Source organism: Rhinolophus sinicus, chromosome 17, assembly GCF_057876585.1.
Source record: "Rhinolophus sinicus isolate RSI-liver-muscle chromosome 17, RSI-T2T, whole genome shotgun sequence".
Classification (NCBI taxonomy): Eukaryota; Metazoa; Chordata; class Mammalia; order Chiroptera; family Rhinolophidae; genus Rhinolophus; species Rhinolophus sinicus.
The window spans coordinates 213,221,960-213,248,758 of record NC_142517.1 but is presented as its reverse complement, the minus strand read 5'-3'; the positions used below and the strand labels follow the sequence as shown (position 1 = coordinate 213,248,758).

Genomic DNA, 26,799 nt, shown 5'->3' with positions numbered 1-26,799 from the left:
AGCTCATCAACCCTGCAAGTTTACAGATACTACTACTTAAGACTTAAGTGAAAAATAAAGCAAACAGACATAAGATAGGTGTGGATGGCCAAAAAACCCAGAACAAGCAAAAACACTTGAAACCCTGAGGTCAGAAAACATCCCATAGAGGAAAAAGTTCAAAACAGTCTTAAATAAGGCACGTTGATCCAATCTAACTTTTTTGACTTTTAAATCACTTCATATTTGATTCAGTACTTTATTAAATTTTACTACACTTTGTGATATTTAGCAATATTTTTTGAAGAATCCAATCTAACTTTTGATTTCGTTCATTCAACACACATTTACAGAGCAAGGCACTCTCCAAGCACTGAAGGTACAGCAGCGGATCAGGGGAAGCCTTACCTCCCGGAACATGCCTTCCAGTAGGGCAGGCCCCAGGCCAGCTCTGGGCCAGGGAGGGTCCTCACTGGGGCCCCGAGACCCACACAGCTAGGGACCTCACTACTCTGTACGCCCACGCTCCATACTGCGAGTCTGCACCATCCCACAGATCCAACAGCAAATGTCACTCAACCACAATCTGTGTCTGTCCATTCAAATATAAAGGTGTGGGGTGGGGGCGGGAGTGGGGAGACAGATGACCAGTGGACGAGCGGTGGGAGGTCCAGGTGGGTAACCAGCCTTGACCTTGGATCTTTAGGATCTTTGGAGCTGCGGCCAATGGGAGACACTGGGGAGAAAGGAGCAGGGCAACCCTGCGTGCTCCAGCCAGCCCCTTCTGGAGGGCCGTGCAGGAAGCACGTCCAGGGGCAGGCCGCTCGGCTGGCTCAAGGCAGGCCAGCAAAGCGTTTCTAGCACGTGGCAAACCAGCCCAGCCCCGACACCAGACAATGGAGCTTCACAGACAGTCTTCGTTCCAGGACTGCATTCCTGATCCACTGGCAACAGCTGCTGTGGCAGCCTACAAAGGGCCACCGCTTCCTGGGCACGCCCCATCAAGGTGGATCTGCTTCTTCACCTCCGAATCTGGGCGGGCCGGGCAGCTTGCTTCATCGGTAAAAAGTGGCGGAAGCTACAATGCAGGAATTCCAAGCCTAGACCTCAGGGACGAGTTTCCACTCCCCAGAACATTTCCATCAGGGTGAGCAAGGCCAAGCTGGGGCTGGAGGGAGGTTCCAGGTGAGGCCCCAGACTTGTGCATAAGGCCATGCCAGACCACCAACCGCCCAAGGCCAGCGCCGAGCAGAACCGCCAAGCCAACTCAGACATGCTGCAAACAGGAAATATTTGTTGTTTTAAACTATTTGTTTAAAATATTTGTTGTTTTGGAGTGGCTTGATACCTAGCAACGCTAACTGATAGTTGCGGAGGGTTGGATACTTGGAAGCAAAGTACAACTAACAAATTTGAATTTTAACTCCTCGTAAAAGGTATGCATCAGTGGGTAACACCACTTAAAACGTACCCTATCCAACTAAGGATATGCAACAGCAATCTGATTCTTTACTTTCTGGGAACTTTCCAGGTATATTAAAATAACAAACATGATGGTTATATTTGATCAATATAAACAACAATCCCAATTTAGGAAAATCTTTACAAGCTCTAAATATTCTGAAACCTTTACAAAATGCCAGCTCTGATTTCCTTAAGTATAAAGTGACACAGATACTCGTTAAAGTGAATTTCTCAGAGAAGCATTACATCCTATTTATGACAACAATAAATGTGTGCTTTTTTCTTTTTTGGGCCTAGTTTTAGTAGATAAAGACCATTAAGCCGGACCAAAAAAATGATGCTCTAAAAGTAAATTGTATGCAGTTTGTTTCTTCCTTCCATCCTTTCCATCTTTTAAACATTCTGAACCTGTCATAAGCCTCAGCAAGAGTGAATGCGTTTATCATAGGATGGCTACTTGGTGGAAATGCTTGCAAACACTTGGCTGGAAGAGATTTGGGAGCCCAATGAATCCCTAGACCTTTAACCTATTTCCTACAAGCGATTCTTGAAGAGTACCTTGGTGAGACAGGCAATGCTGTCAGAGAATCAACGGCCAACCACTAGGGTTCAAAGGGTGCCTATTTCAGACCACCTTCTCTTGCAACATGGGAATGATGTGGGAAGTTGGACAGACAGGTTCAACCAGTTTCAGTTACCACTGCCCTGATGAAATGATAACTTGACTTCCTCCTCAAATAAGACCTTCCAAGAGGCATTCAGGGTCCCGAGTTCAGACCCTTGAATCTAGGCACCAGCTACCTGTCATGCTGTGCCCCAGGCTGAGCAGAGGATTGCCTCCCAGCAGCCCCTGCTGGCCCCTCCCGACCGGTACCCCCTCCACCCTCACTTCCCCTCTCAGGCAGCGCGTTCTGCAACTAGTAGGCACCACCAGAGCCTAGCAGAGCTTTCCTGCAGGCCCAGCACAGCCTGGCGCACAGCTCGATGATCTTTTTATTTTCTGTGTAGCATCGTGACATTTTGACAGAAAAACCCAAGCACAAATCAACCTCCTTCTCAAGTTTAAGTTAATTCTCCTGTCCTTATTTTGTGACGTCAAGAGCATGAAAAGCTTCTAAAGATATTAGTGTTATGTCAATATGAAAATATTTAAGAGAATGTATTTATGCATTACATATGAAAATAATTTTTAAAAAGAACATTCATTCTGATGTCATTTAGAATATCAGAAAAAATGTTTCCTAACGTATTACACGGGTCTAAAACATGTTATTAAAATATATACATACACATATACTGGGGGTGCCAAAAAATTATATACACATAACTTGTATTCATTTTTTGTTATTGGTATATAGTATTTCAATTTTAATACAGTTTTTTTCCTTTCTTAAAATGTGTAGACGTTCTCTTGGCCCCTCTGTATAACTGTTTTGGCAACATTATCAGTGCACTAATATTAGGTAATTTTCAAAATAAAAGTGTTATTCTTTTACTAGAAACTAGAAAACAAGCTCTATGCGAGCCCCGTGCCACACATCTCAGTCTGCACCCCAGCCACCCCGAGAAGGGGGCTGCAAGCACCCCCACATTTCAGACAATGAAGCTGACACGTAGTGAGGCTAAGTGACAGCCCTCAGCCAGGCAGCCAGGGATGACCCAGGAAAACTTGGGCAGAAGCCACATGCTTCCAGTTTGCACCGTACAGCACAGAACCAGCCTCTCGAAAGACAAGAATGGAGAGATCACAGGATGGCAGAATTTTAAAGGAAAGACAGGAGAACCCATTCTCCAAACTCAAAGGAGAAACTCAGACTCACATTTCCAAGGATTTTACTGTGTGTCACCAAAGTCACTCTTGGTCAACTTCATAAACAAGCACATTCCAACCAGCGAAGTGGAATGTGGGACGTAAGACTTGACTTTCAGAAAGCGTAAGGCAGTATGCCTCCCCAAACCGCGCTTCCTACCTCAATGGCAAACACTTCCACGGTGTCGTCCAGCAGCTTCACTCTCAAGTGCAGGTGCGTCTGCATCCTGCCTGGTAGCCCTGCCGCTGCCGCAGCCGAGGGAGCCTGCCCAGGCTCGAGGGTGCTCACTCCCACAGAGGTGTGTGCGCCCAAGCGGCTCCCGGGCGTCTGCAGGACTCTGTACGTTCCTTCTATCTCTCCCATTCTTCACCAGCGAAGTGATGAATATGCTAAAACCAAACCACAAGAATCGTTACCAGTTATTTAGATATTAAAACACTGAAAAAAACCATCATGCCCACAGGACTTCTCCGCATGATTTTTTAACTTCTGTGAGTCTTAAATTACATAAAGATAAAGAGAGAAAAAAAGACTGTCTTCTACTCGTATGGATCAGCGAAACATAAAATAATGACAAGCAACGCCCCAGTAACAATACTTCCCAGGGAATCCTGTGAGCCAGGCGGCAATTTAATGGACTGAACCTGCAAAACCATGTAAGCGAGCCCCAGCGGCATCCCCTGGCAGGGGCAGGAGGTGACCGACAGCCTGCATCTCTCAGGCTGCCTGGCATCCTGGCACATCGCCCCCCACCATCCACAGTGGTATCTACTGTGCTGACCACACGCGGAAAGTGCCGGACAGTGCGTTTCAGCAAAGGTAAACACTTGCGACATGGCACAGCACCAACATGTGCCAGGCAGTGCTCGGCAGGTCCCTTATCTCTGCTGACAGGGTGGGGAAAATGCCAAGAAAAGTAGCTGACGACAGCCAGGCTCGTCTCTGCCTGCTTTGCAGGCCTTGGTTTTTCTAACTTGTGCCTCAGGCTGGAGTGGGTGCCAGCGGTGATGCGGGAAGTAATTTCCACAGCACTGAATGACAGCCGGAGTGAGCGTCACGAGGACCACACACCTGGTGTCAGGAGGCACCGCCTTCTGCTGTCCTCACCATAATCTTGTTATCATCAGCACCTACCGCCCACTTAACAGATACTGACACTGAGGGTCCCAGAGCACCAAGTAGCTGGCCCAGTGTGGCACTTGCGCCTCTTTCAATGCTCCTTGTGCCACAGGAAAGGCCTCTGGTTTTAAGCTAGTATGCCGAACAGGGCTAATCACCTTTTCGTTTCCAACAAAGAAAGAACAGACAGTATCAGTGAGAATCTAGTAATACTGGCTTGCTTTTAATTGTATTTATTAATATAGTTACCTTCCATTTTTGGAAAATTTCCTTCTTAAAAATATGTTTGAAAGTCAACTTGAAGAAAAACATTTAATATTAAAGTATAGCATAGCCAAAATGAATGCCAAGGTTGAATCAGGAAAAAACGCACCTGCTGCAAGTTATTTGATTTTGCTTAATCATCCTCAAAAAGTCTTCCAGCAGTCCGCAGTCAATGTTTTAGAGAATTAATCTCACTAAATTCCAGGTCCAGTCCCTCGTGTGCTAACGTAACTGCTCTGAGTCCTCTAGCCCTCTCCTCTTCCTCATGCTTATTTTGTTATCAAACTCACGAACTTTTTATATTTTGAATTAAGTTCAAAAAGCTTCTCAATGACCATTTGCCAAGCACTCCTGCTGTACACTTAAAGTCTACACAGCGAAGGTGCCCTTCCCAACCCACGTGGGAGAGAATCTCCACGCCAGACAAGCAAGAAGACGAGAAAGCCAAGCCCCCTGGGAAGTGGACTGTGAGGGGTGTGGGCAAGTGATGAGGCTGCGTGACATCAGCCAAACCCATCGCCGTCCCAACTGCTGCACAAACGAAGGGACCGCATTTGGCTCAGGCTGGTGGTTCCCCATCACATTCAGAATTCTCTCTGCAGGCTGTATGCCCTGAGAGCAGGAACTACGAGGTGTGATCAAACAATATGGTGTGTTTAAATAAAAACACATTTATTACAGTAAAAAAACACATTGCCATTAACCACCCCCTCACAATACGCTCCCCTGGCTTTTAACACACTTAGCCCATCTGTCTTGCTACCACTTTCTGAAGCAGTTCTGGAAGTCCTCTTCCGTGAGCATCTTTAGTTGCGCTGTCATGGCTGCCTTGATGTCCTGAATCATTTTGACTCTGGGGAAGAGCCAGAAGTCGCAAGGAGCCAGACCCGGTGAATAAAGTGGAAGAGGACACACTGTCATGTTTTTATTTGAAAGAAATTGCCGTACTGATGTGTGACACGGAGTGTTGTCATGATGGAGAATGATTTACACACACTTTAAAACACACTTTCTTTCAACCATAGCTCACACCCAACTAACTGCACCAAACAAGCTGAAACTTGTCACACACTGTTACTAAGGTTCGACGCGCCACTTCCTGTATTGAAGATCCCTGCCTTTCCATTGGATGGCACTCGGCAGCAGCATTCACCGTATTTTACGATCACAATGGAAAGGCTCCGCGTTACACATCCCTTCTGGTATGGCAATTTATGTCAAATAAAAACATTACAGGGGCTGGCCCGGTGGCTCAGGCGGTTAGAGCTCTGTGTTCCTAACTCCGAAGGCTGCCGGTTAGATTCCCACATGGGCCAGTGGGCTCTCAACCACAGGGTTGCCAGTTTGATTCCTCGAGTCCCGCAAGGGATGGTGGGCAGCACACCCTGCAACTAACATTGAACACGGCACCTTGAGCTGAGCTGCCGCTGAGCTCCCGGATGGGTTCAGTTGGTTGAAGTGTGTCCTCTCAACCACAAGGTTGCCGGTTCGACACCTCCAAGGGATGGGGGGGCTGTGCCCCCTACAACTAGAAAACGGCAACTGGACCTGGAGCTGAGCTGCGCCCTCCACAACTAAGACTGAAAGGACAACAACTTGAAGCTGAACGGCACCTTCCACAACTAAGATTGAAAGGACAACAACTTGACTTGGAAAAAAGGCCTGGAAGTACACACTGTTCCCCAATAAAGAACTGTTCCCCTTCACCAATAAAATCTTTTTTAAGAAAACAAACATTACGGTGTGTCCTCAACTACCTTATTCACTAGATCTGGCACTGTGTGAATTCTGGCTTTTCTCCAAAGTCAAAATGATTCAGGACATCGAGGCAGCCACGACAGCACAACTAAAGACACTCATAAAAGAGGACTTCTTCAGAGAACTGCTTCAGAAAGTGAGAAGAATGACGGGACAAGTGTGTTCGAAGCAAGGGGGAATATTTTTAGGGGGATTAATGGCAATGTGTCTTTTACTGTAAAAATTTTCAAACATTCACTGTATTTTTTTTTATCACACCTCATAAATTCTTACTGGAATGTTCCCAAAGTCTTCACTTCGCTGATGTCACTGGTGAAAAGCACAGCCTGCCTGTCTCCTAATGCAATACTGCACTGAGCACAGTAACAAGGGACAAAGACTCCCCACAAACACTACTTCAGAGAATCAGTTTCCATGCCGCTGATATAAAACCTGAGACATACCACGTTCTGAGGACATGAATACAAGCTTTTGCATCGCAATCTCACAAACTTGAGCAGTTACTGCAAAAGGGAGAGAGCCCACCTTGAAGGTGTCTCCAGGGTGCAAACAAATGCTCACGTTCTTGGTCAGCTCAAACGACCAGACACGGAGCCACCAAGTTAAGTTCTTCTCAAACAAGCTATGGGGTGTTTTCCTGCGGGCACCAAAGTGATCCTTCCCTTCTAAGTAAAGCTACAGTTCTGAATACACAGATACAATCAGAATGTACTTTTAGAAGTCACCTCTCTTAGTTATTCCTTCATGTAATTCTTTTATATTTTTTCTCAATTTTAGATGGAAAAAAATGTCTTCAGTTTGTCTTCTCATTATAAGAAAGTCATGTCTAAACACATAATTCTAAGAATAAGAAAATGGCAAGACCAGCCCACAGTGTCCAGAGGGGTACATCTGGGTGAGAAAACCCGAGGAGAATGTGCAAGGAGGGTATTACGAGAAAAGTTAGGGCAGTGGGCCCTCTTGGTGACAGGGGGTCTGTCACTGGGAGAGGGGACAGGAAAGGAGTCTCTGGTGTGGCTGGCACAGTTCTTCTAGTGCTTGACCAGGACAGTGTACACTTTATAATTCATTAAGCCATACATTTGATTCACATGGTGGTGATTTTATAGTACAAATATATTCAAAACAGCATACTTTTAATTTAACATTGTTTCATCTGTCACAAGAACTAAAGGCATATTAGACAAATGAAGGACTTATTCAAGGAATACGAAAACACGGCTGCCTAGAGGAAACTCCTCTGAGCAGCAGACTTACATCCTGGCTATTCTCATCTAATCCACAGTAAACATCAACATGGCTGAAGCTGACTCAGGTCACAAGACACTCTCGTTCCTTACGGAGGGCCATCAAAGGAAGACAGGTTCACTGAAGAGTTAATGACCCCATGAGGTACCCTGCTGTGATATTCCAAAGGAAACCCATTTGCTATCCCACAATACCCTGTTCCCCCGAAAATAAGACCTAGCCGGACAATCAGCTCTAATGCGTCTTTTGGAGCAAAAATTAATGTAAGACCCGGTATTATACCTGGTATTACATTATGTTACATTACATTATATTATATTATATTATACCTGGTCTTGTATTATAGTAAAATAAGACTGGGTCTTATATTTATTTTTGTTCCGAAAGACGCCTTAGAGAAGATTGTCTGGCTAGGTCTTATTTTCGGGGAAACACGGTAGTAATGTAGCATAAAGTACCCATTTAATAATTACTCAACCTTAAGTTTAACAAAGCTTGGGAAGTAGGGAACTTAATAGAAAACTGATATGCAATGCCCATGCTGTGACTATCAGTTAACCTTGGTCTACCAATCTGTGTTAGAACAAGCAGCAAAATGGACACTTCCTATAGAAACGTGCACCTGCTCATCTATCCAACAGTCACTTTCCACAGACTGACAATGGGAAAAAAAAACCGAAAGGAAAACTGTATGCACTGAATCTGTTTTACACAAATTACTACGTAACAGAAATGACTGTTTCGTGTGCTCATAAGCAAACATGACAAACACCGCAAGGCCGACACACCAAGTGTTCTGCAGCCCTGGGGCCCCAAATGTTGCATGCAGCCCCTGCTCACGTCTCTGCTGCTGCCAGAGAACTTTCCAGAAGTCTAGAGGGAAGAGGCAGTGCAAAGACCCAGAGACCTCTGGTTTATTTTCCCATCTTCCTTCCATGTGGTCTTCCCTCCTAAAAGCATTTCTGGTGGCTGGATACAATCCCACCACTGACCTTACTGCTGCTAACTACTATTATACAAACTCAGCTCCTGTGCATCCACCCTCATTAAGAAACATTTAAAAGCCACCTGGAGAAGTATTTCCATCTTGAAGTTGGAAAATTTTGGCTCAAAAATCTGCTAAAGCTTTGAGTGATGACATGTCAATGTAAGTTTGTAACAAATATCCCACTCTGGGGGGAATGTTTACAATGAGGGGAACAGTGCATGTCTGGGGGCCAGGAGCACAGGGGAAACTGTACCTTCACTCAACTTTGCTCTGAACTAAAAAATGCTCTAAAAACTATTCTTTTTTAAAAAAGGTCTGCCACAGAACACATAGCTCAGTAGTGACAGAGTCAGGACTCCAGCCCACTGTGGACTTGGCCACCAAGCCTTCCCCCTCCCACTGGAAAATCAGCACATGGCTCCCAAACAAGACACAGTCCATCGTCCCCACTAAAGGAAACTGGCTAAAACTTCTAGAGCAACAAATCCCCCTCCCTTGAAATCTTTTTGGTTGCTTCTTTTAGGACCAAAACACTCACTGCAGGTCCTGGACTAACGTCATTTCGTTCAACGTCGTTTAATTATAACGTTGATGAGGGAAAAAAATCAATTCCCGGCCGGGCCACTGTCTGTGTGGAGTCGCACGTTCTCCCCATGTCTGTCTGCGTGAGTTTCCTCGGGGACTCAGGGTTCCTCCCACGTCCCCGAGATGTCATGTTGGGTTAAATGGGAAATTGACGTTGTCCCCGTGTGAGTGGGTGTGGGTGTGAGTGGCCCTGAGCTGCCGGGAGAGGCTTGGGGCCCCTGGGGCCCTAACTGGAGTAAGTGGGTTGGAAGAGAATTACCTTGTTCCTATTTGTCCTTCCCAAACGTATGTAGAGCTCACACTTATGTCAATATTTAACATTAGAAGTGTTTTGGGTCTTTATTTAGAGGCTGGGTGATGTTTCTGTGACTAGAAATATGCTGTAGGGACTTAGCTCATGTTCCTATCATCGGCCTCTGGTCAAACTGGTTTCGTTAACGTCATTTCCCGTAAAGCCGCAGTTTCCAGGAACCTATTGATGACGGTTGGTGATGACTCACTGTATTGAACGCTGACCAACTCAGGAGGCAGAGTGTGGCACTTAACCATGTTCACCGCATGTGTCTCACAAGCCTGAAACCCACTGCACTGTTAGAACGAACTTCCACTGCTGCTGATATTCAAGTGGAATTCTCACCTAGTTCCTGGACACTGAGCTGTATTACGTCTCTATTACAGTGAAGCAAGAGATGGATCTTTTTTTTACTCCCCTTTAGTAGGCATGGCTGGTATTTTTTAGAATAAGCAACTAAGTAATGCAATCACTGTCAGGAATTGGAGGAAAAACAGTTACAACTTGTCCTGCAAGGCCAGGCCTCAGAGAGCTGATGGGCAAAGGCTGGCCACCGGAGGGCAGGTGGCCACCCACGCCCACACACCCCGGAATACAGCTTGCTGGCCACTGAAAGCCAACCTGGCCAGAGCACCATAGAAACCACGTTCAGTGTCGGAGACCGGGGAGGGTGGAGCAGAACTCACCTGAACACGCTGCTCCAGCAGGTGCTTCGGGATCTATGTCACCTAGTGAAGCCTAGGGACTGACGAGAGCCCAAATCCAGGGCAATGCTGTCCCTCAAGCACCAGGAAGGGCAGTGTAAGTCACCAACCTCAGAAACCTCTGGGGTTGGAAGGGCGGCTCACACAAACAGAAAGGTGTGACTAGCTGCAACCCAAAGGCCGAAGGCCAAGTGAAAAGGCGGGCACTAGACAAGGGCAGCAGGAAGGGCGGGGCAGAAGCCAGGAGCGCAGGCCTGAGGGCAGCAACCCTGGGGTCCAATCCCTCTCTGCCAGCCATTAGCCAGCTGGGCCATTGCACCACGCCCAGTGGCACTTATTCTGCAAGGTGATGGGGGAGGGGTTCCTTTCAACTCTGGGAATCTATGATTCCGTGCAAAGACAGATCAATGTGAAAATAAAATGAAAGATGTGTTCTTGACTCCAATTCATTTACAGGATTTAGCAGCCAAAAAATAACGAAACCTCGTAAAATCATGTCATCCCATCCTTCCTACCTCACCATAAGGAATAGTAGCTAAATGTCTGCAAGCAAAGGAGGATCGCTTTCAAAGTCCACACTACAATGTAAACACAGATTATTGGTCCAAAGAGATAACTTTGGACAAAACCAATATTTGCAAACCTTAGAATTCTAGTTTTCCTCCCTAGGTTTTTAAAACAATAGCTTGAATACTAAACAGATGTCAATATTTTTGACCTTCTTCCATCAGGTATTCTCACTTTACACTACAAAAAAAATCAACTGAAAAGTAACGTTTTAAGAGCTGAAATGAATCCAGATAACTGACTATTCTCAACACTTTCTTTTGGGAATGAAGCCACCCAACTTAATGTCAAAATCCTCACAAAGCAAGGCAGGAAGATACGCTGCTTTGGTTTGAAAGTGAGTAAAAGCCAGGTGCAAACGCAGGTGCATGGTACACTAACATTAGTTAGAAGAGGAGGAATATAAACACACGCATCTGCTTCTATTCAAACAACAACAGAAGGATACACTGAAAACTAAGGAGCATGGTTAGCTATGAGGGGTGGGGTGTTGGGAAGACAGTGATGGAAACTACTGCTCCTAAGACACACTGTTCAGTCATGCTGACTTGGGAACCTTGTCAATGTTTTTACATGATGAGAAAGCAAAATGAAATCAGTGTTTTAGAAAAGCAAGCCCTAAAAATTCAAACAAACTAAACAGATGATCCTACCTGTACATTAAGACAGTGATTAAACTACAAAGAGAATTCGTTCACGTGACTTTAAAACTCAGTAACTTCATTATACATCACTAGTGAAATAGTTCCTAAGGATTAAATGACTACAAGTAGAGCCGGCCCGGTGGCTCAGGCGGTTGGAGCTCTGTGCTCCTAACGCCGAAGGCTGCTGGTTTGATTCCCACATGGGCCAGTGGGCTCTCAACCACAAGGTTGCTGGTTCGACTCCCGCAAGGGATGGTGGGCTGTGCTCCCTGTAACTGACAACGGCAACTGGACCTGGAGCTGAGCTGCGCCCTCCACAACTAAGACTGAAAGGACAACAACTTGAAGCTGAACGGCACCCTCCACAACTAAGATTGAAAGGACAACAACTTGACCTGGAAAGAAGGCCTGGAAGTACACACTGTTCCCCAATAAAGTCCTGTTCCCCTTCCCCAATTAAAAAAAAAAAAATCTTAAAAAAAAAACTACAGGTAAACCAAAATGTGGCACATTCTACAGGAAAAATGACCTCACTTCTTCAATAAATGGTCCCCCCCAAAAGGGGGGGCAGAATGAAAACGGTTAAAGATGTTACCTGCCAAATGCTACGTGGGGGCCTTACTTGAATTCTGAGTCAAATATTTATGGAACAATCAGGGAAATCTGAATACTAACTGGATATGAGATGATATTAAGTACTGGTAATTTCCCGGATGACTTAATGGTATTGTGCATATGAAGACGAACAAATTCCTCTCTTAAAGATATACACAAAAGTATTTATGGATGGAATGAATAAAGTCTAGGACTCACTAAAATAATCCAGTGAGGTGGAGAGCAGTAGTGGGGACATAGGCCAAACAAAAAAACCCCAAACTACCATCCATATGTGGATTATTGAAGCTGGGTTTGATACATTGTTTTCTCTACTTTTGTGAATGTTTGGAGTTTCCACAAGTTAAAACAACAACAACAACAACAAGCCCCCAAACAAAAAACCAGATCTAGCACCAATTTTCAATGTATCTAAGGATCCAAGGAACCTCTGGAATAGTGCACAGCTGAGAGAGAGGGAATGTGTGAGCCTCCTACACTATGAAATGCTGGCCCAGTTCCTTCCCGTCCATGGGAAATCACAACCACAGAAGGAAGCTGCTTGCTGAGGCCACAAGACCCAATCTGTGGGGAGGTGAGACCAGCATCCAGCATCCTGGCTCCCAGGCCTATATAATGCAAATTCTTCAAGATTAAAAAAACGAAACCAAAAAATTTGACTGAAAAACCCGTACACCCGTGCATTATAAATTCACTCTTTCCTTTGTCACTTCCATTTTGTTAGTGTGTTTTTCAGTTCTAAAATTCCCTTGTTTTTCTTTATATCCTCATTCATTCATTTATTGCCAAGACTTTCTATCTTTCCATTTGTTTCAAGAATACTCTAACTTCTCAGAACAGTTTAATAATAGTGGCTTTAAAGTGTGTTTTGGTTTTTTTTATTGCAACGGTAACTTACCACAAAGTTAGCAACTTAAAATAACAGCCTTTTAGAAGTTTGGGTGTAGGGTGGACCAGCAGAGCTCTCTGCCTAGGGTCTCATGAGGTCTGAGTCAAGGTGCCACCCAGCCTAGGGTCTTACATGGGTGCTCTCGGGGAGAACGCTCATCCAGTTCTGTTTGGGAACACAAGGGAGGCCCCCAGTCCTTGCTGGCAATCAGCAGTTGGTTGTTCTCAGCTTCTGGAGGCCAGCTGCATTTCTTGGCTTCCTCCATCTTCAGACCCGTCCGAGACAGTCTGGTGAATCCTTAAGCCTCCACTCTCTGCCGTCCCTTTCTGCTGTCAGCTGGGGAAAGGGCTCTACTATTAAGGGCTCACGTCATTAGATGAGGCCCACTGGATAATCCAGGACACCCTCACTCTTTTCAGATTAGCTGATCGGTGTCCTAAATTATACCTGCCCAGCACTTCTGCAATGTAAGCGCACATATTCTCAGAAGTAACACTAGTGTGTCAAGGTCATGAGGCCCAAAGGCTTGGTCAGATAATTCCAACACCAGCAGCATCTCGGCTTTATTCTGGCTTTTCTCTCATGAAGTGATATTTTCCTGGTTCTGCACCTGCTGGGTAATTCTGGATTGTATCCTGGACATTTTAAATAGTGTGTTGTTCTGAGACTTTGGGTCTTGTTGAAACGCCATGGAGAATGCCGGTATTTTTGATCTAGCAGGCGCTGGCTGAGTTCAGGCTGCGTCCCACCCAGCCTTCTGTGGGCTGTGGTCTCAGCATCAGTTCCACCTTCAGAGGCTGTCCTCCCTGGTCACCAAAACCCAGGGGCCAGCATGGGTTCCAGGCGGTCCACCCTGTGACGCGGAGTTCCCAGTCTCTGGCAAGTTGCCTGGGGTTAGACCCATGTGTGCACAAGCTCAGCGCTGAACCCCTAACTTTATAAGCCACGTTAAGGGCCACTTTTCCAAGCCCCTCCCTCTCTGCGATCTCCCTGGTGCACTTTCCAGTGACCTGGGGCTCCCCTGCCTAGCTAGTCCTCCAGCTGGAAACCTGAGGCTTGAGTTACCCTGCTCTGCCATTCACTTCCTGTGAATGCACCATTGCCTGGGACCAAGTTGCAGGAGGACAGAGAGAAAAGGCAACGGGGTTCCCCCCACTCCCTCAGTTTTGGTGTCTGCAGGCTCCTGCTGCCACAGGAATGAGTGAAGAGACAGGGAGAGAGAGGAGAGAAAGGGGGTGGCTTTCCCCCACTCTCTCTTCTGGAGCCCAGAGGAGAAGGCTTCTCCTCCAATTCTCCCGGTTCACACATTGTAAGTCTATTTCCTTCGCCAGGTTAGGAAAGTTTTCCGTTATCATTCCTTCAAATGAATTCTCAATCCCTCGCTCCCTCTCTTCTCCTTCCGGTAACCCTATGATGGGAATGTTATGATTGATGTTATCTCACAGGCCGCTTAAACTATCTTCGTTTATTTAAATCATTACTATTCTTTTTCATTTTTGTTGTTCCATTTGGGTCTTTTCTGCTACGCTGTCTTCCCAGTCACTGATTCGATCCTCTGCTTTATCTAGTCTGCTGGCGATTTCTTCTAGTGTGTTCTTCATTTCAGTTGTTGTATTCTTCCCTTCTGACTGGCTCTTGTTTATGGTTTCTTTGTCCTTCTTTTTGCTTACTTATCTGTTTGTTGAAGTTCTAAGTTCCTTAAGCACTCTTAGTATTAGTATTAATTAGTATTTTAAACTCTCTCTGGTAGATTCGTTACCTCCACTTCATTTATTTCTTTTTCTCGAGGTTTCCCGTTCTTTTATTGGGGACGCATTTCTTTGTTCCTCATTCTGGCTGCCACTCTGTAAGTGTCTATGTATAAGGTAGATCTGCTATGTCTCCCAGTCTTGGCCTGGCGGCCTTACGCAATATGTGTTCTGTAGGGTCCTGGCACAGTCTCTCCAGTCACCTGTCCAGGGTACTCCAGGATTTTCCCTTGTGTGGGTTGCATGTGCCCTCCTGTTATAGTTGTGCCTTCATTGCTTTTGACACATCAGTGGGCAGAACTGACCCTTAGGCTGACTGGCTGTGGGGTTTGGCCACATCCACAGCTTATAAGCTGCTGTGTAGGGGCTGACGCCTCAGAAGGGGACTCGCCCCCACGAGCTCCTGTGCCTGTTGAGACCCCCCTTTTGGGTGTGCCACTTGGTTAGGACAGACTTACCAAGTAGTGCTGTCCTGTGGTCTGAGGCTGGCCTCTGGGTGTGTTGTTTGTGGTGTCTCTTGGGCGGGGTTCCCATGCAGGCCAATTTCAGCATTGCCTGTGACTGGCCTGACATTTCCTGGTACCGTGTTTCCCCGAAAATAAGACCTAGCTGGACAATCAGCTCTAATGCATCTTTTGGAGCAAAAATTAACATAAGACCAGGTCTTTATAATATAATAATATATATATAACAAATAAAACAAATATAATATAATACAATATAATACCAGGTCTTACATTAATTTTTGCTCCAAAAGATGCATTAGAGCTGACTGTCCGGCTTGGCCTTATTTTTGGGGAAACATGGTAGGGGCCACAAAGCTCTATGTGGCTGGCTGTTGCCTGTGCTGGACCTGGAGATGCATGGGGGTGACCACGCTGAGAACCAAAGCCAACTGCCACCAGTATCAGGCCTGGGACAGCTTAGGAAAAGGCCTAGGGCACCCTTAGGCCTGTCTGTTGCCACCTGCCAGCTGCCCATAAGGCTCAGCCACTGAGAACCTCCAGTGGGGCGTGGGGCCAGGTTGCCACATGCTGAAAGTGCCTCTGGTGATGCTGTGTGAGTTGGAAGGGACGGAGTACCAGGGAGTCACCAGAGTGTGGCAGGTGGAGTTCACAAGATCAATGCAGATTCAGTTCTTGCACTAGCACCAAGCCTGTGGCCACTCTGCAAAATGCCCAGAGAACACAGCGGCCACTGCTCCCTTGGGCCTGCAGATCCCTGAGAGTTAGTTGTCTACGAAAGGCCACAGCTCATGTTGGGATTGTTTGCCCGCCACCGAAAGTGTCTCAAATGGCCACACAAGCTGCTGTGGGTTGTTTGCTGTAAGAAGAGCCTCATCTAAAGCCTAGCAATTTAAACAATCTGTAAAACTACCTAGTGTTGCTTCCTCCTTCCCAAGCACATTCCTTCTAGCGGCTGGAAGATGCACTGAGCACCCTCACCCCATGTGCCTGTATTGTGTTATCTGGGAACAAGCAAAGGGCCAGGAACTGCCCCCGCAAAAGCAGCTTTTTATTCTGCCCCCGGTGTCTGGGCTCCTCATTTGCACTAGCCCCTTCCAAGGTCCTACACAAAGTGTGCCTATGGTCACAGCCTTTTGTAAAATGTATAAAAAATATTCTAACTGCAATTTGCTAAGACTGCTGCCTCTTTCCCCTCCAACTTTGCCTGTCCCGCTTTCCCTCTATGTCAGGTAGCTTAGAAGGGGCTGTCTGTGTTTTGGGGATCCAGCTAAGAGCACAAGTTGGAGATGCATTTGGTTTGGATTTAATGGGATTCATTTACGTTGTCTGCAGTTCTTTCCGGGTATATTTAAGTTATTAACAGCCATCTCAATTCAGGGATGGCTTCCTAGAGTACTGCTATAGCACTGTGCCTGCTCCTCAGACATTTATGAAACAAAGGGATAGGGCTGGGGGACTGTGGCACCATGAGTGGGTCCAATGGCGCCTGGCACTGGAAGCGTGTGGGCAGTGGGAGAGAAACAAGTTTGAAAAACTGCAGTGCTCGCCTGTCAGAAAAGTAATTGATAATGTAGCATAATTATAAACATACCATAGATTTTTTTAAACTTTTTGAATAGAATTATGCAGAACAAAATTTCCAAGACACAAACCTGTAGCTATACTAGAAACAGCAACTATGTCTTTATGTGAAATCATATTTTATGCATCCTATCAATAATAAAAAAATTTACCAACTAGAGGAATCACTAAATTCTTTCTAGTCTGTTACATGAAGAGGTACTTAAAAAGTATGTAGCCAAAGAAAAAGTATTACAGCACACATCAGGTAATTAACAAATATGCTACTTTCCTGGATTTTTTCATGTTTGTATCACCAGTCAGATTCTTCAAATCTGTAACTTGTCTTTTCTCATTCTACATATTCACTTTCAAAATTAATTTTTGTTTGTAACATTGGATTCTTTTCATAAAAAAGCCTCCTTCCCCTAATTATATAAATTTCAGGTCCATAAAACTTGGCACCCACCCTTGCCCCAGATGTAGTTTGATTAATTTAATTTGAATATTTACTGAGCACCTAGCCTGTATCAAGCAAGTAGAAGGACATAAGGACAGGGGACCATAAGAGACAGAAAATCCCTCCCACTAGGTGGAGGAAGACAAACAAAGAAGATAGTATGTTACATGGTGGTTAAGTGCCATGGAGAAAGTAAAGAAAGCAGATGGGAATTTGATGGGTGGAGAGGGAGGTGAGAAGGCTTCACCAAGAAGAGGGCATGTGCGTCAGGACTAAAGAAGGTCCTGATGCAATAGCCACTATGTCCTGAGTGACCGCCACTGCTGGGCAGCCATGCCACGCCCTCGACCACATCATCTCATTTAATCCTCACAATCCCCACTATACAGATCAAGGAACTTGAGCTCAGGAAGGTCAGTGACTTGCTGGTAGTCACTGAGCTCTGCAAATGGCCTCAACCCCTCCCTGATTCCACGGTGTGCTGTCTCCTCTCTGCTTTGAGGGACCCCAGATGCCAAGCACAGGGCACACAAAGACCTAGAAGAGGAGACAACTACGTAAGTAGCCAGCGCCCCCTTCCCACTGCATTAATAGAGCAGAAACCATGAGGCAACACTGAGGAAGGGGGTGTTGTTAGCCTGACCCAGACAGGCTTTCCTGGCATGAAGTCGGAGCTGGGCCTTGCAGGGGACACATCAGGTAATTAACAAATATGCTACTTTCCTGGAGACCAGCTGGACAAAGCGCTGTGTGTGCACAGACACGGCACTGCTGAGCAAGAAGGGAAGGCTGAGTGTGGCTGGGGCCCTGAGGGTCATGGGGGGCTGGGCAATGAGGGATGTCAATGGGTGCGGGCGTCTGGGTGTAATCTCATACCTACCTCTGTGCTACAGCTGGGAAGCAACGAGCAGGCTGAGCTGGGGAGAGGTCATCACTGCCTCTGACATTATAGGACCTTTTTGCCTGAATTTTCAAATGGCTATAAACTAAAACAATCCCATGACTCTAAAGCAAAGCTCCTCATATCATCCTAACTTCCCTTCTGATCCTTGTCTACGTCCTCACAGATTTTTACAACAGTGTAATTGCTGTGTCCACATTCTTCCGCCTTTTGGGTTAAGGAATGCTTTGGAACACATTTCTATGGATCAAACTGGGGCTACGTGGGTCTGAAAGGGCTTCGTGGAACTATCCAGCATCACTCAGCTTTGGCAATCCGTTCACAGCCTTCTCTGCAAGCAGGGCAACTGCTTAAATGCTGCCTGCTTCTCTTGACTGCTCAGATTCATCTTGCACCTGACAACATAATGGCTAATGTTTATTAAGCACTTACTGTGTACCAGGCATCTTGCTAAGAGCTCTTCTACTGAAGCTTAGTCCTCACAACAACCCTGTAAGGTAGGTAGATTCTAACCCCATTTTAACAGTAAGGAACCCGAGGCAGAGATAAATTAATGTCCTACAAACTTCCTTGTTGGGAAAGGAATTAGCACCAAAGGAACGTGGAGGTGTGCTATGAAAACAGCCAGCAAACTGTGCCGTGCAGGAGGCTGCACGCTAGTCTCTAGTCCAGTGCAGAGTGACAGTGAGAATGAGCAACCTGCCACGGGGGGACCCACACCACTGCCTCTGTTACAAAGAGGCGCTGCCACCTGGCCACGTCTCCTTCCCCGATTGAGAGAACCAAACAAAGAACAGGCACGAAGTGCTTCACAATCTGAACACAGTTTTATCTTCTGGTGTGCAGCACTCAGGAAAACTTTTCAAAAAATTAAAATTCTATGTGGCCAACAGTAAAGGTTACTGCATGCCCACCGACCTCAAATGTCTTCTGCCATCTCTGGCAGCGAGGAAATCTGTGTGGTCTGTTGTAATGCAGTCTACATACAACCAGGGCTCTAACCCAGTGTCACCTGATGGGTATCAAACATTTCCACAGTGCTCCCGCCAAAACTACCTCATGGAAACAAAACAAACGGAGCGAGAAAAACCACCCTTTTAAGATTTCGCCCTGGGTTTTCAATCTTCCCACCCTTTCTTTACACCAGGGATGACCATTATTTCCTTCAACACGCCGTGGTTTAATTTCTTTTTCACAGCCATTACTGACTAGCACATGAAAGCGGCAGAGGCTGCTGCCACCGGGGTGAATGAAGAGTCTGGTCCCAATTGTCACGGTTTTCCTTCAGCAGCCTCCCCACTGCCTCAGGAGTGTTTCTAGAAATAACTTAACGGAGCGCAAACATTGACGTCTCACACAGGATTCCCAGCTCTAAGACACAACTTAAGGGAAGCCAAGAAGGGCGTGGTCACACGCGGGGGCGCCACCTGCGGCGCCGCGCCGGCCTCCACCGCGCACCTGGATCTCCACAGGGGGCATGCTCCTCCCCGACACCTCCACACCGGGCCCTACCCGGGTCACCTCGCCCGGGGGCCTCCACGAGGGACCCTCTACCGGCCGCCCGTGGGCCTCCGAGCGGGACCCTCCCCGGGGTCTCCCCGCGGGGCACTCCCGCCCCGCCCACCTCCGAGCCTCCAGATGGATCCCCCACCACACCCCGAGCCTCCAGCTCCCCACACGCAGGCCCTCCTCGCACGGGGCCCGCCGTCCTAGAAGGCCTCTGAGCCCGTGAGTGGACTCTTCTGGTGGACCGCAGTCCCGAGGTGTCCAGGCCGCCGCGAGTCTCAGCGCCCTCCTCGCCCAAGGCCTCGGCCCTAGGCTTCGGCCGCCCGCCCCCGCCCCCGCCCCCGCCCCCGCGTCCTTGCGGCCCCACGTCCTCACCCGCCGGCCCGGCCCGCGCTGTCGCCTGCAGCGGCCTCCCGGTCCTGCGCGCCGGCTCCTCCCGCTCCCGACTGCCCGCGGGCCTCACCGCGCCGCGCGCCCCGCCCCCGCGCCGAGCGCCCCGCCCGGGACCCCGCCCCCGCCCCCGCGGACGCACCGCCGATTGGCTAGCCTGGAAGCGCGGCACCGAATTCTGATTGGTGAAAGACGGGGAGGGGACGGTGAGAGGCAACCCTCGGAGTCGCGTGCAAATCAGCAGAAAGTCGGCTCGCTGGGCTGGCTGCTGCTTAGGGTGGGGCGCGGTCTTGGGCGGGGCCTCGGCACGGGAGGTGGGACACTGTCCTGGGCGTGTCTTCGACTCGGGGGTCGTGACGCTATCCTGGGCGGGGCCTCGGCTCGCTGGGCGGGACTCTGTCCTGGGCGGGTCCTCGGCTCGGGGGGTGGGACGCTGTCCTGGGCGTGTCTTCGATTCGGGGGGCGGGACGCTGTCCTGGGCGTGGCCTCGGCTCGGGGGGTGGGACGCTGTCCTGGGCGTGTCTTCGATTCGGGGGGCGGGACGCTGTCCTGGGCGTGGCCTCGGCTCGCTGGGCCTGGCGCGGTTCCCCTGGTACCCGTTCGCTTCGCCCGGCTGGTGCCCGCCAGCTTTAACCTCCACCCATTGCACTCCTGGGGCTACCGAAACCGTAGCCTGATGGTACTAAGAGCCACGCGAGGATGTGCAGTGTAGATTGGTCGCTCTGGGGAGGAGCCCCATGGCCCTCCAAACCTTCGCGGTCCCCCTGCCTCGCGACCGCCACCTGGGAATGGAAACGTGACACCGCTTCTTCGAGGGGCTGTGAACTACGTATTCATCAAGACCCCCGTCCAACGTGCCCTCCGACGTGGCTGTGGTCCTGGCACCCATGGCTGCCCCCTCAAGGCTTTTTTTTTTTTTTAAAGATTTTATTGGGGAAGGGGAACAGGACTTTATTGGGGAACAATGGTCAAATTGTTGTCCTTTCAATCTTAGTTGTGGGGGGTTCTGTTCAGCTTCAAGTTGTTCTTTCAGTCTTAGTTGTGGAGGGCGCAGCTCAGCTCCAGGTCCAGTTGCCGTTGCTAGTTGCAGGGGGCACAGCCCACCATCCCTTGCGAGAGTTGAACTGGCAACCTTGTGGTTGAGAGTACGTGCTCCAACCAACTGAGCCATCCGGGAGGCAGCTCAGCTCAAGGTGCCGTGTTCAATCTTAGTTGCAGGGGGCAGAGCCTCCCATCCCTTGTGAGAGTTGAACTGGCAACCTTGTGGTTGAGAGGATGCGCTCCAACCAACTGAGCCATCTGGGAGCTCAGCGGCAGCTCAGCTCAAGGTGCCGTGTTCAATCTTAGTTGCAGGGGGCAGAGCCCACCATCCCTTGCGGGACTCGAGGAATTGAATTGGCAACCTTGTGGTTGAGAGCCCACTGGCCCATGTGGGAATCGAACCGGCAGCCTTCGGAGTTAGGAGCACGGAGCTCTAACCGCCTGAGCCACCCGGCCGGCCCCCCTCAAAGCTTTTGAGGGGATAAATCCAGGCCCGACTGAGTTGGTCCTCGCAGGGAGTCCTCCTACAGTGCTCCCTCCTGAGCGAAGCCAGATCCGATTCCCAAAAGCCAAGATGGGAGTCAATATCGGCCTCAGGGTCTGAGGCTGTGCAGGAATCCCACCCCCTGGGGCTCAGCCCTGCGGGGCGTCTCTCCCTCCTCCTGTCCCCAAAGTCTTCCACCACTCCCTCTGGTCTTTTCCTTTTACCAGCCCCCAGCAACACGGCCAGCCCTGTCGTTTAAGTACCCAGCAGACTGTCCTCGCTGCCCCCAGGGTGGTGCAAAGCTCTGATTGGACCTCCCCCCCAACACCACCACAGGTGCAGCGGAGAGCCTGGTTAGAGGAGCAGGTGACCCCGGGGAGCCTGCGGGGTGTATGCTGGAGGGAAGCTGCGACAGACTACAAGGTATGGGGGACTGGAAGACGAGAGACAGCGGGAGCTTCACTGCCGTGGTCTAGGAAGGTGGCTCAGGAAAGGGCCCACACCAAGGATGGATAGGGGCTCAGTGTCCTGGGTGGTCAGTACGGTGGACAGCAGGTGGGCCGGTCAGCCACCCAGATCAGCCTTAACAGTCCAGGTTTTAAAAATGTCTAATTGTAGAGGAACTTCCCTTACCTATCTTTTCTTAGAGATATTTAGAATAGAAATTATTTCTTCTTAGATATATTTCAGTTCCAGGTATTTGGTAGTTGTTGCCCCTGAATGAGATCTTTCTTTTTCCACTAAATTTTCTAACTAGTGAGTAGACATCATTGAATTCTTACTAGTGCTAATTTTTATCAGACAGTCTTTCACTTTAAGCAGGTGATCAGACCATCTGTAAATAATTCCTGTCCAGTCTTTACGATTCTTTCCTTTGGGCTGGGATCGCTGATGCTATTGCTGCAAATAATTCTACCTGATTTTATATACAGATGTTCAAAGGTTTCTGAACCTTTCCCAGAAGACCTTACACCTTTTCCTTGAAAAGAATCAATAATGAGAAGTACTCACTTAATGTCTTAACAATAGTGCTTTATTGGTAAAAGGTTAGTTTCAATGGATACAAAATTGCTGTGTAAAATAAGTTTTCAAAATACATTTCAATAGGTAAAGATTATCTCTTAGTAAAAGAGCAATTATCTACTAGCAAAAGTATGTATTTAGGTATAGGCAACAAAAGGGGATTTAAAAGTGTTAACGGTGTAGGTCTACCCACACACTTAACCATTATTCAGGGCAGCTAGCCCTAAGCAGTAGTTTAACTCAAACTACACAGGGCTGACACTGACCACTTACAAATGTCCCCCTGCCTCCCTTTAAACAGCTTTTATTAGAACAGTGGATCAATGCCAAAATAACCCCCATGAGTGGCCTTGAAAAGACACGGAACACTTTTTCTTGGTAAAAACTTTGCACAACATGCCTAACTAAACCTAAAGCTACTGACCATTCACAATTATGCAACAGTGAAAGGGCCAAGTACGCCAGGACACCGTATTATTTGCTATAGCACACTTTTGTAACTAATGTATTTTGACCTCATTTCATTATTTTGGCCAAACCAGAAAACCCTCCTCATCCTCGGATCAAACATTTTCTGCATCTCAACCCCTCCTGTCAGAGTAAAATGAAAATACTGAACCAGCACCTGTTCCCTCCAGGTCCCCTTCACCGGTCACTTTCTAGGGACCCATTTCCTAGCATCAGTAGAAATGCTCAAGGACAGCGGCCCTGGAACACCAGCGCCCTCGGAGTGCACAGCAGGGCACATGGTAGGAGGGGGGCCCAGGCCAGAGCACAGGATACCCACAGGGGCGGCTGTGACTGGCAGCACCTGCCCACCAGCCTCCAGTGCAGATCTGAAACGGCTTTCATTCTTACACGACACAGAGCACTTACACTGCGTACAGTGAGGGAAATGGATGAGACAGCCTGCATATAAAAAATCACCACTGCTATTTGTCTCCTTTCAAAAAACCATCCAAAAAAGGAAGAGTTAAAGGAAAGCCAAATCGGGAAAAGCTGGCATTTTGGGTTGCATTAGGGCTGAGGCCTCAGGGTCTGTAACAGGTCTGGGTTCAGAGGCACCCACCCACCCAAAGGACCCTAATTTCCACTGCTGAGACAGGTCTTCTACACCTGCAGTTACAGAAAATACATTAAAGTGCAGTATAAAAGTACAAAAGGTTAGTTTCTGAGCAGATCAATTGTTAATTTTCCTTAAAAAGTTATTTTTTAATTTAGTTGAGTAAAAATAGTTCATTGACTCTCATTGTGTTGGTAAGAATCTTAGTTGCAACATGAAAACTGGAGCTCACGGGTACGCTGATGTTTTCCATAGCAGAGTATAACTAGCATTCGTGGAGAATACTACAAAAAGTGGCTTGTGACAAGTTCTCTGCATAGTGGTTTAAAAATGACCTAGTATAAGGATCCAGAGACTTGGTAAAATCTACCCCTAAAAGCCTGTTCTTTAAAAGAAAAGTCTAAAGGTGTATCTCGTTAGATAACTCTGTTTCATTTGGTAAACAGATGAATGTGCAGATCAACTAACGGTACTGAATTATAGCAGCAACATTGGTTTTAGGTGTTGTTCTCAAATAGAAGAAAGGCGGGGATGAACCCCGACATGGCGCATCCTGCTAAGTAAATGGCCTTGTACTTCCTATGTCACTAGGTCCATGTCTCTACCACTCAGGAACATTCTGGGAAAATCTGAATGTTCCAGAAATAAATCAAGAGTGCTCCTCAATGACTAGTTGGTTAGGCCAGCCAAATCATATTAACACATATGCTGGCTGATCCCCGGAAAGCAATTCTAACAGTAGTGGTTAGTTAAGGTGAAAGAAAATGAAAATGCAAAGTTCACGCACAAAACAGAAGTAGACCCTAGCAATGAATACAAATGTTTAAACATACTGCATACAAAAGAATACATCAAAACTTAAAAAAAAAATTCTCAGGCCACAGGCACTGGAAAATGTGGACGGGTACCCATCCAACAGCTTCTTGAAAACTCAGAGCTGGTGTTACTCATCCGCAATGTTTTATCCTGCGAAGTGTTTTCTGGAAAAACAAAGTACAACACAGTGAGATGGGAAGGATGTAATGCTTGCTGTGTTGACCAATAACAGCATTCTTTTCTGCCTAACAAAGTGACCAGAAGGTGGGGCTCATTGGACCACAGAGATAATGGAATCAAGACGTCCATTTATGAGGCTCTGGTAAACTGGGAGTAGTGCAAAACTAAAAAGTTTACCAAAGTACAGACCAATTTTATGTATCTAAAGTAGAATTTCCATAAAGTTTCCAAAAGAGCGGCAGCAAGGTCAGAGAAAATAACGTCGTCAGCCCTCCGGCCTCCAACGAGCCTGCCCCAGGGTCCCTGCTTCTCCACTTGACCTTCATTTCCTGTTGGCACCAGTCCTGCTCCTGCACAATCCACCTGCCTCCCGTTCTCTTTCCCTCCCTTCAGAATGGCTAGTTCCATGCCCACAGCCATGTAACTGTAAACCCTGCACAGCATCAACGGCCTTGTGGGAGAAGTGTGAACTGAGCACGTACCCTTGGGACGGTTCTAAGGTTTCAACGTGATGACAACAGTAAAGCCACCAGGTGGGGTTACACAGACGCTCCCTTCAGAGGACCAGCTCAGGTCTGTGCCTTTTTGTGCATATAATTCACAACGAAAACCTTTCTCAACAAGCCACACAAGGGCAGGAGTTCTGGGGAGGTGGCCGACACCCCCGAATGCTCCTCTAGGTCCTCTGTCTGTCACAGTCTACTTCTGACAGGTGTCCGACCTCTGGGCTCTCTGCCTTCTGTCTTGTCAATCCTGCCAGGTGTCAGCTGAGCCTCAAGTCACTCATGTCACAGCACCTCCCTCTTTTCATCAACAACACTCTCAGCTGTGTAAGGGAGACTCAGTGCCTCCTCCCAGACCTGTGCCAGCTCACACTTGTCCAGCCCGTCCTCTCTCTTCCACAGAAAGGGTCTGCCTCCCCCAACCGCATGGAACTGCTTCTGCCTTTGGTCTTTATCTGGCTTCCTCTCCCTCCGTCCTCTCACAGGCGATGACAGCAGACATCCAAAGAGCTCTGCATGCTCAGCAGTCCACAGGACATGGGAGCTTTTCCTAGTCGCGGGCCCCTGGTGTCCAAAGTCCCTTCAAGCAGGAAGGCCAGCCAGCCACGTGACTGACTCCAGGGCTGGAGCAGAGCTGTGCTGAGGGGCAGGCGGTCCGCAGTGCCCCTTGAGGAGCCCGCCCTGCCCGGCAGAGTTCACCCCCTCAAGCGGCCTACATCAGCTGTTCACTAACACTGAACATTCTCTCTGAAGGGCTGTTTTGCAGCTTTAATAAACTTCTAATTGTCTAAACAATAAAAGTTCTTCTATTGTTCACCCTATCACGGCTTAGGAACCAGAAAGCCTCTTCACTGGACACTGGACAGGAGTGGAGAAGCTTCCCTTTTCTGGGAGCACCTTTCCCCTGGAAGGCCGGGACGTGAAGACAGAATCCCAGGCGCCCTCACCTCAGGCCAGCTGCCCGTGGGCCCCGCCGTCGCCATCCCCGCCCTGCAGCTGCAGCTGCATCTGGGCCTGCATCCGGGCAATCATCTCCTGCATGCGGCGCAGCTGTGGGCACAAGACAGCGTGTTACTGCCAGCGCCCAGCCCCCCGCAGCCCCACGTCCCAGAACACCTGCTTCTCTGCTTTCCCAAAACACGCTAAGGAGCTAATATACACCCTCTTACAGACCAGTGAGACCGGCAACAACCAAGAGATGACCGAACAAATGACAGGAATATGCAATTCAAATAACAGAAATTACCAATAAACAAGCAAAGAATGAGCAGAGGCGGGAGATCTTTCCTAACCCAGAGGCTGGAGGAGACCACCACTGCCCTGTGGAGGGTGTGTAGTCAAGGGGGCGGGGTGGGTCCTAGCCCTTCAGAGGGCCATGCCCATCCTTGTGTCCCTAATCAATTTTATCCTTGTGGTTTCTGTGTGTTTAGAAAGACCTCTGGGCAATTATTATAAAATATGTACCTGATTTTTTTTCCAGACAACTTTGTTGTTTGTGGCATTTAAATATTTGATCCATGCTGAATTAATTTGGCTACAGAAGTGTCTTACTTGTTTCCAAAAGGATGGTCTGTTCTGTGATTATTTACTGACTATGCCTGGATTCTACAACTCCACAGATCTCAAGGCCAGCTTCACCCCAGAACACATTTCTATCTTTCTGACCTAGTTCCAGCTGTGTACCTAAGCAGCCTGCCACGCCTGGACCAAACACTTTAGGTGACCACCGT

The 26,799-nt window shown here is 47.9% G+C and overlaps 2 protein-coding genes across 10 annotated transcripts in view; both read right to left on the bottom strand.

Annotated features, from left to right (window-relative positions):
• FARP2 (FERM, ARH/RhoGEF and pleckstrin domain protein 2) overlaps positions 1–20,217 on the bottom strand; it is a 99,802-nt gene extending 79,585 nt beyond the window's left edge. For 5 of the 7 annotated variants that reach the window (XM_074316539.2, XM_074316514.2, XM_074316530.2 and 2 more), the window contains exons 1-2: positions 19,945–20,046; positions 3,414–3,643 (exon numbers count right to left, since the gene is read on the bottom strand). In XM_074316539.2, the coding sequence (XP_074172640.2) occupies positions 3,414–3,617 (204 nt within the window). In that variant the 5' untranslated portion in view covers positions 3,618–3,643; positions 19,945–20,046. Of the gene's footprint in view, positions 1–3,413; positions 3,644–10,194; positions 10,324–19,944; positions 20,047–20,101 lie in introns of those variants that run through there. The other 2 variants (XM_074316527.2, XM_019711685.3) reach the window with 2 other exon arrangements.
• Positions 20,218–22,499: 2,282 nt separating this feature from the next.
• SEPTIN2 (septin 2) overlaps positions 22,500–26,799 on the bottom strand; it is a 29,490-nt gene continuing 25,190 nt past the window's right edge. For all 3 annotated transcript variants that reach the window (XM_019711669.3, XM_019711670.3, XM_074316497.2), the window contains 2 exons: positions 26,017–26,119; positions 22,500–24,550 (listed from right to left, as the gene is read on the bottom strand). In XM_019711669.3, coding sequence (XP_019567228.2) covers positions 26,018–26,119 — 102 coding nt within the window. In that variant the 3' untranslated portion in view covers positions 22,500–24,550; position 26,017. The remainder of the gene's footprint in view (positions 24,551–26,016; positions 26,120–26,799) is intronic.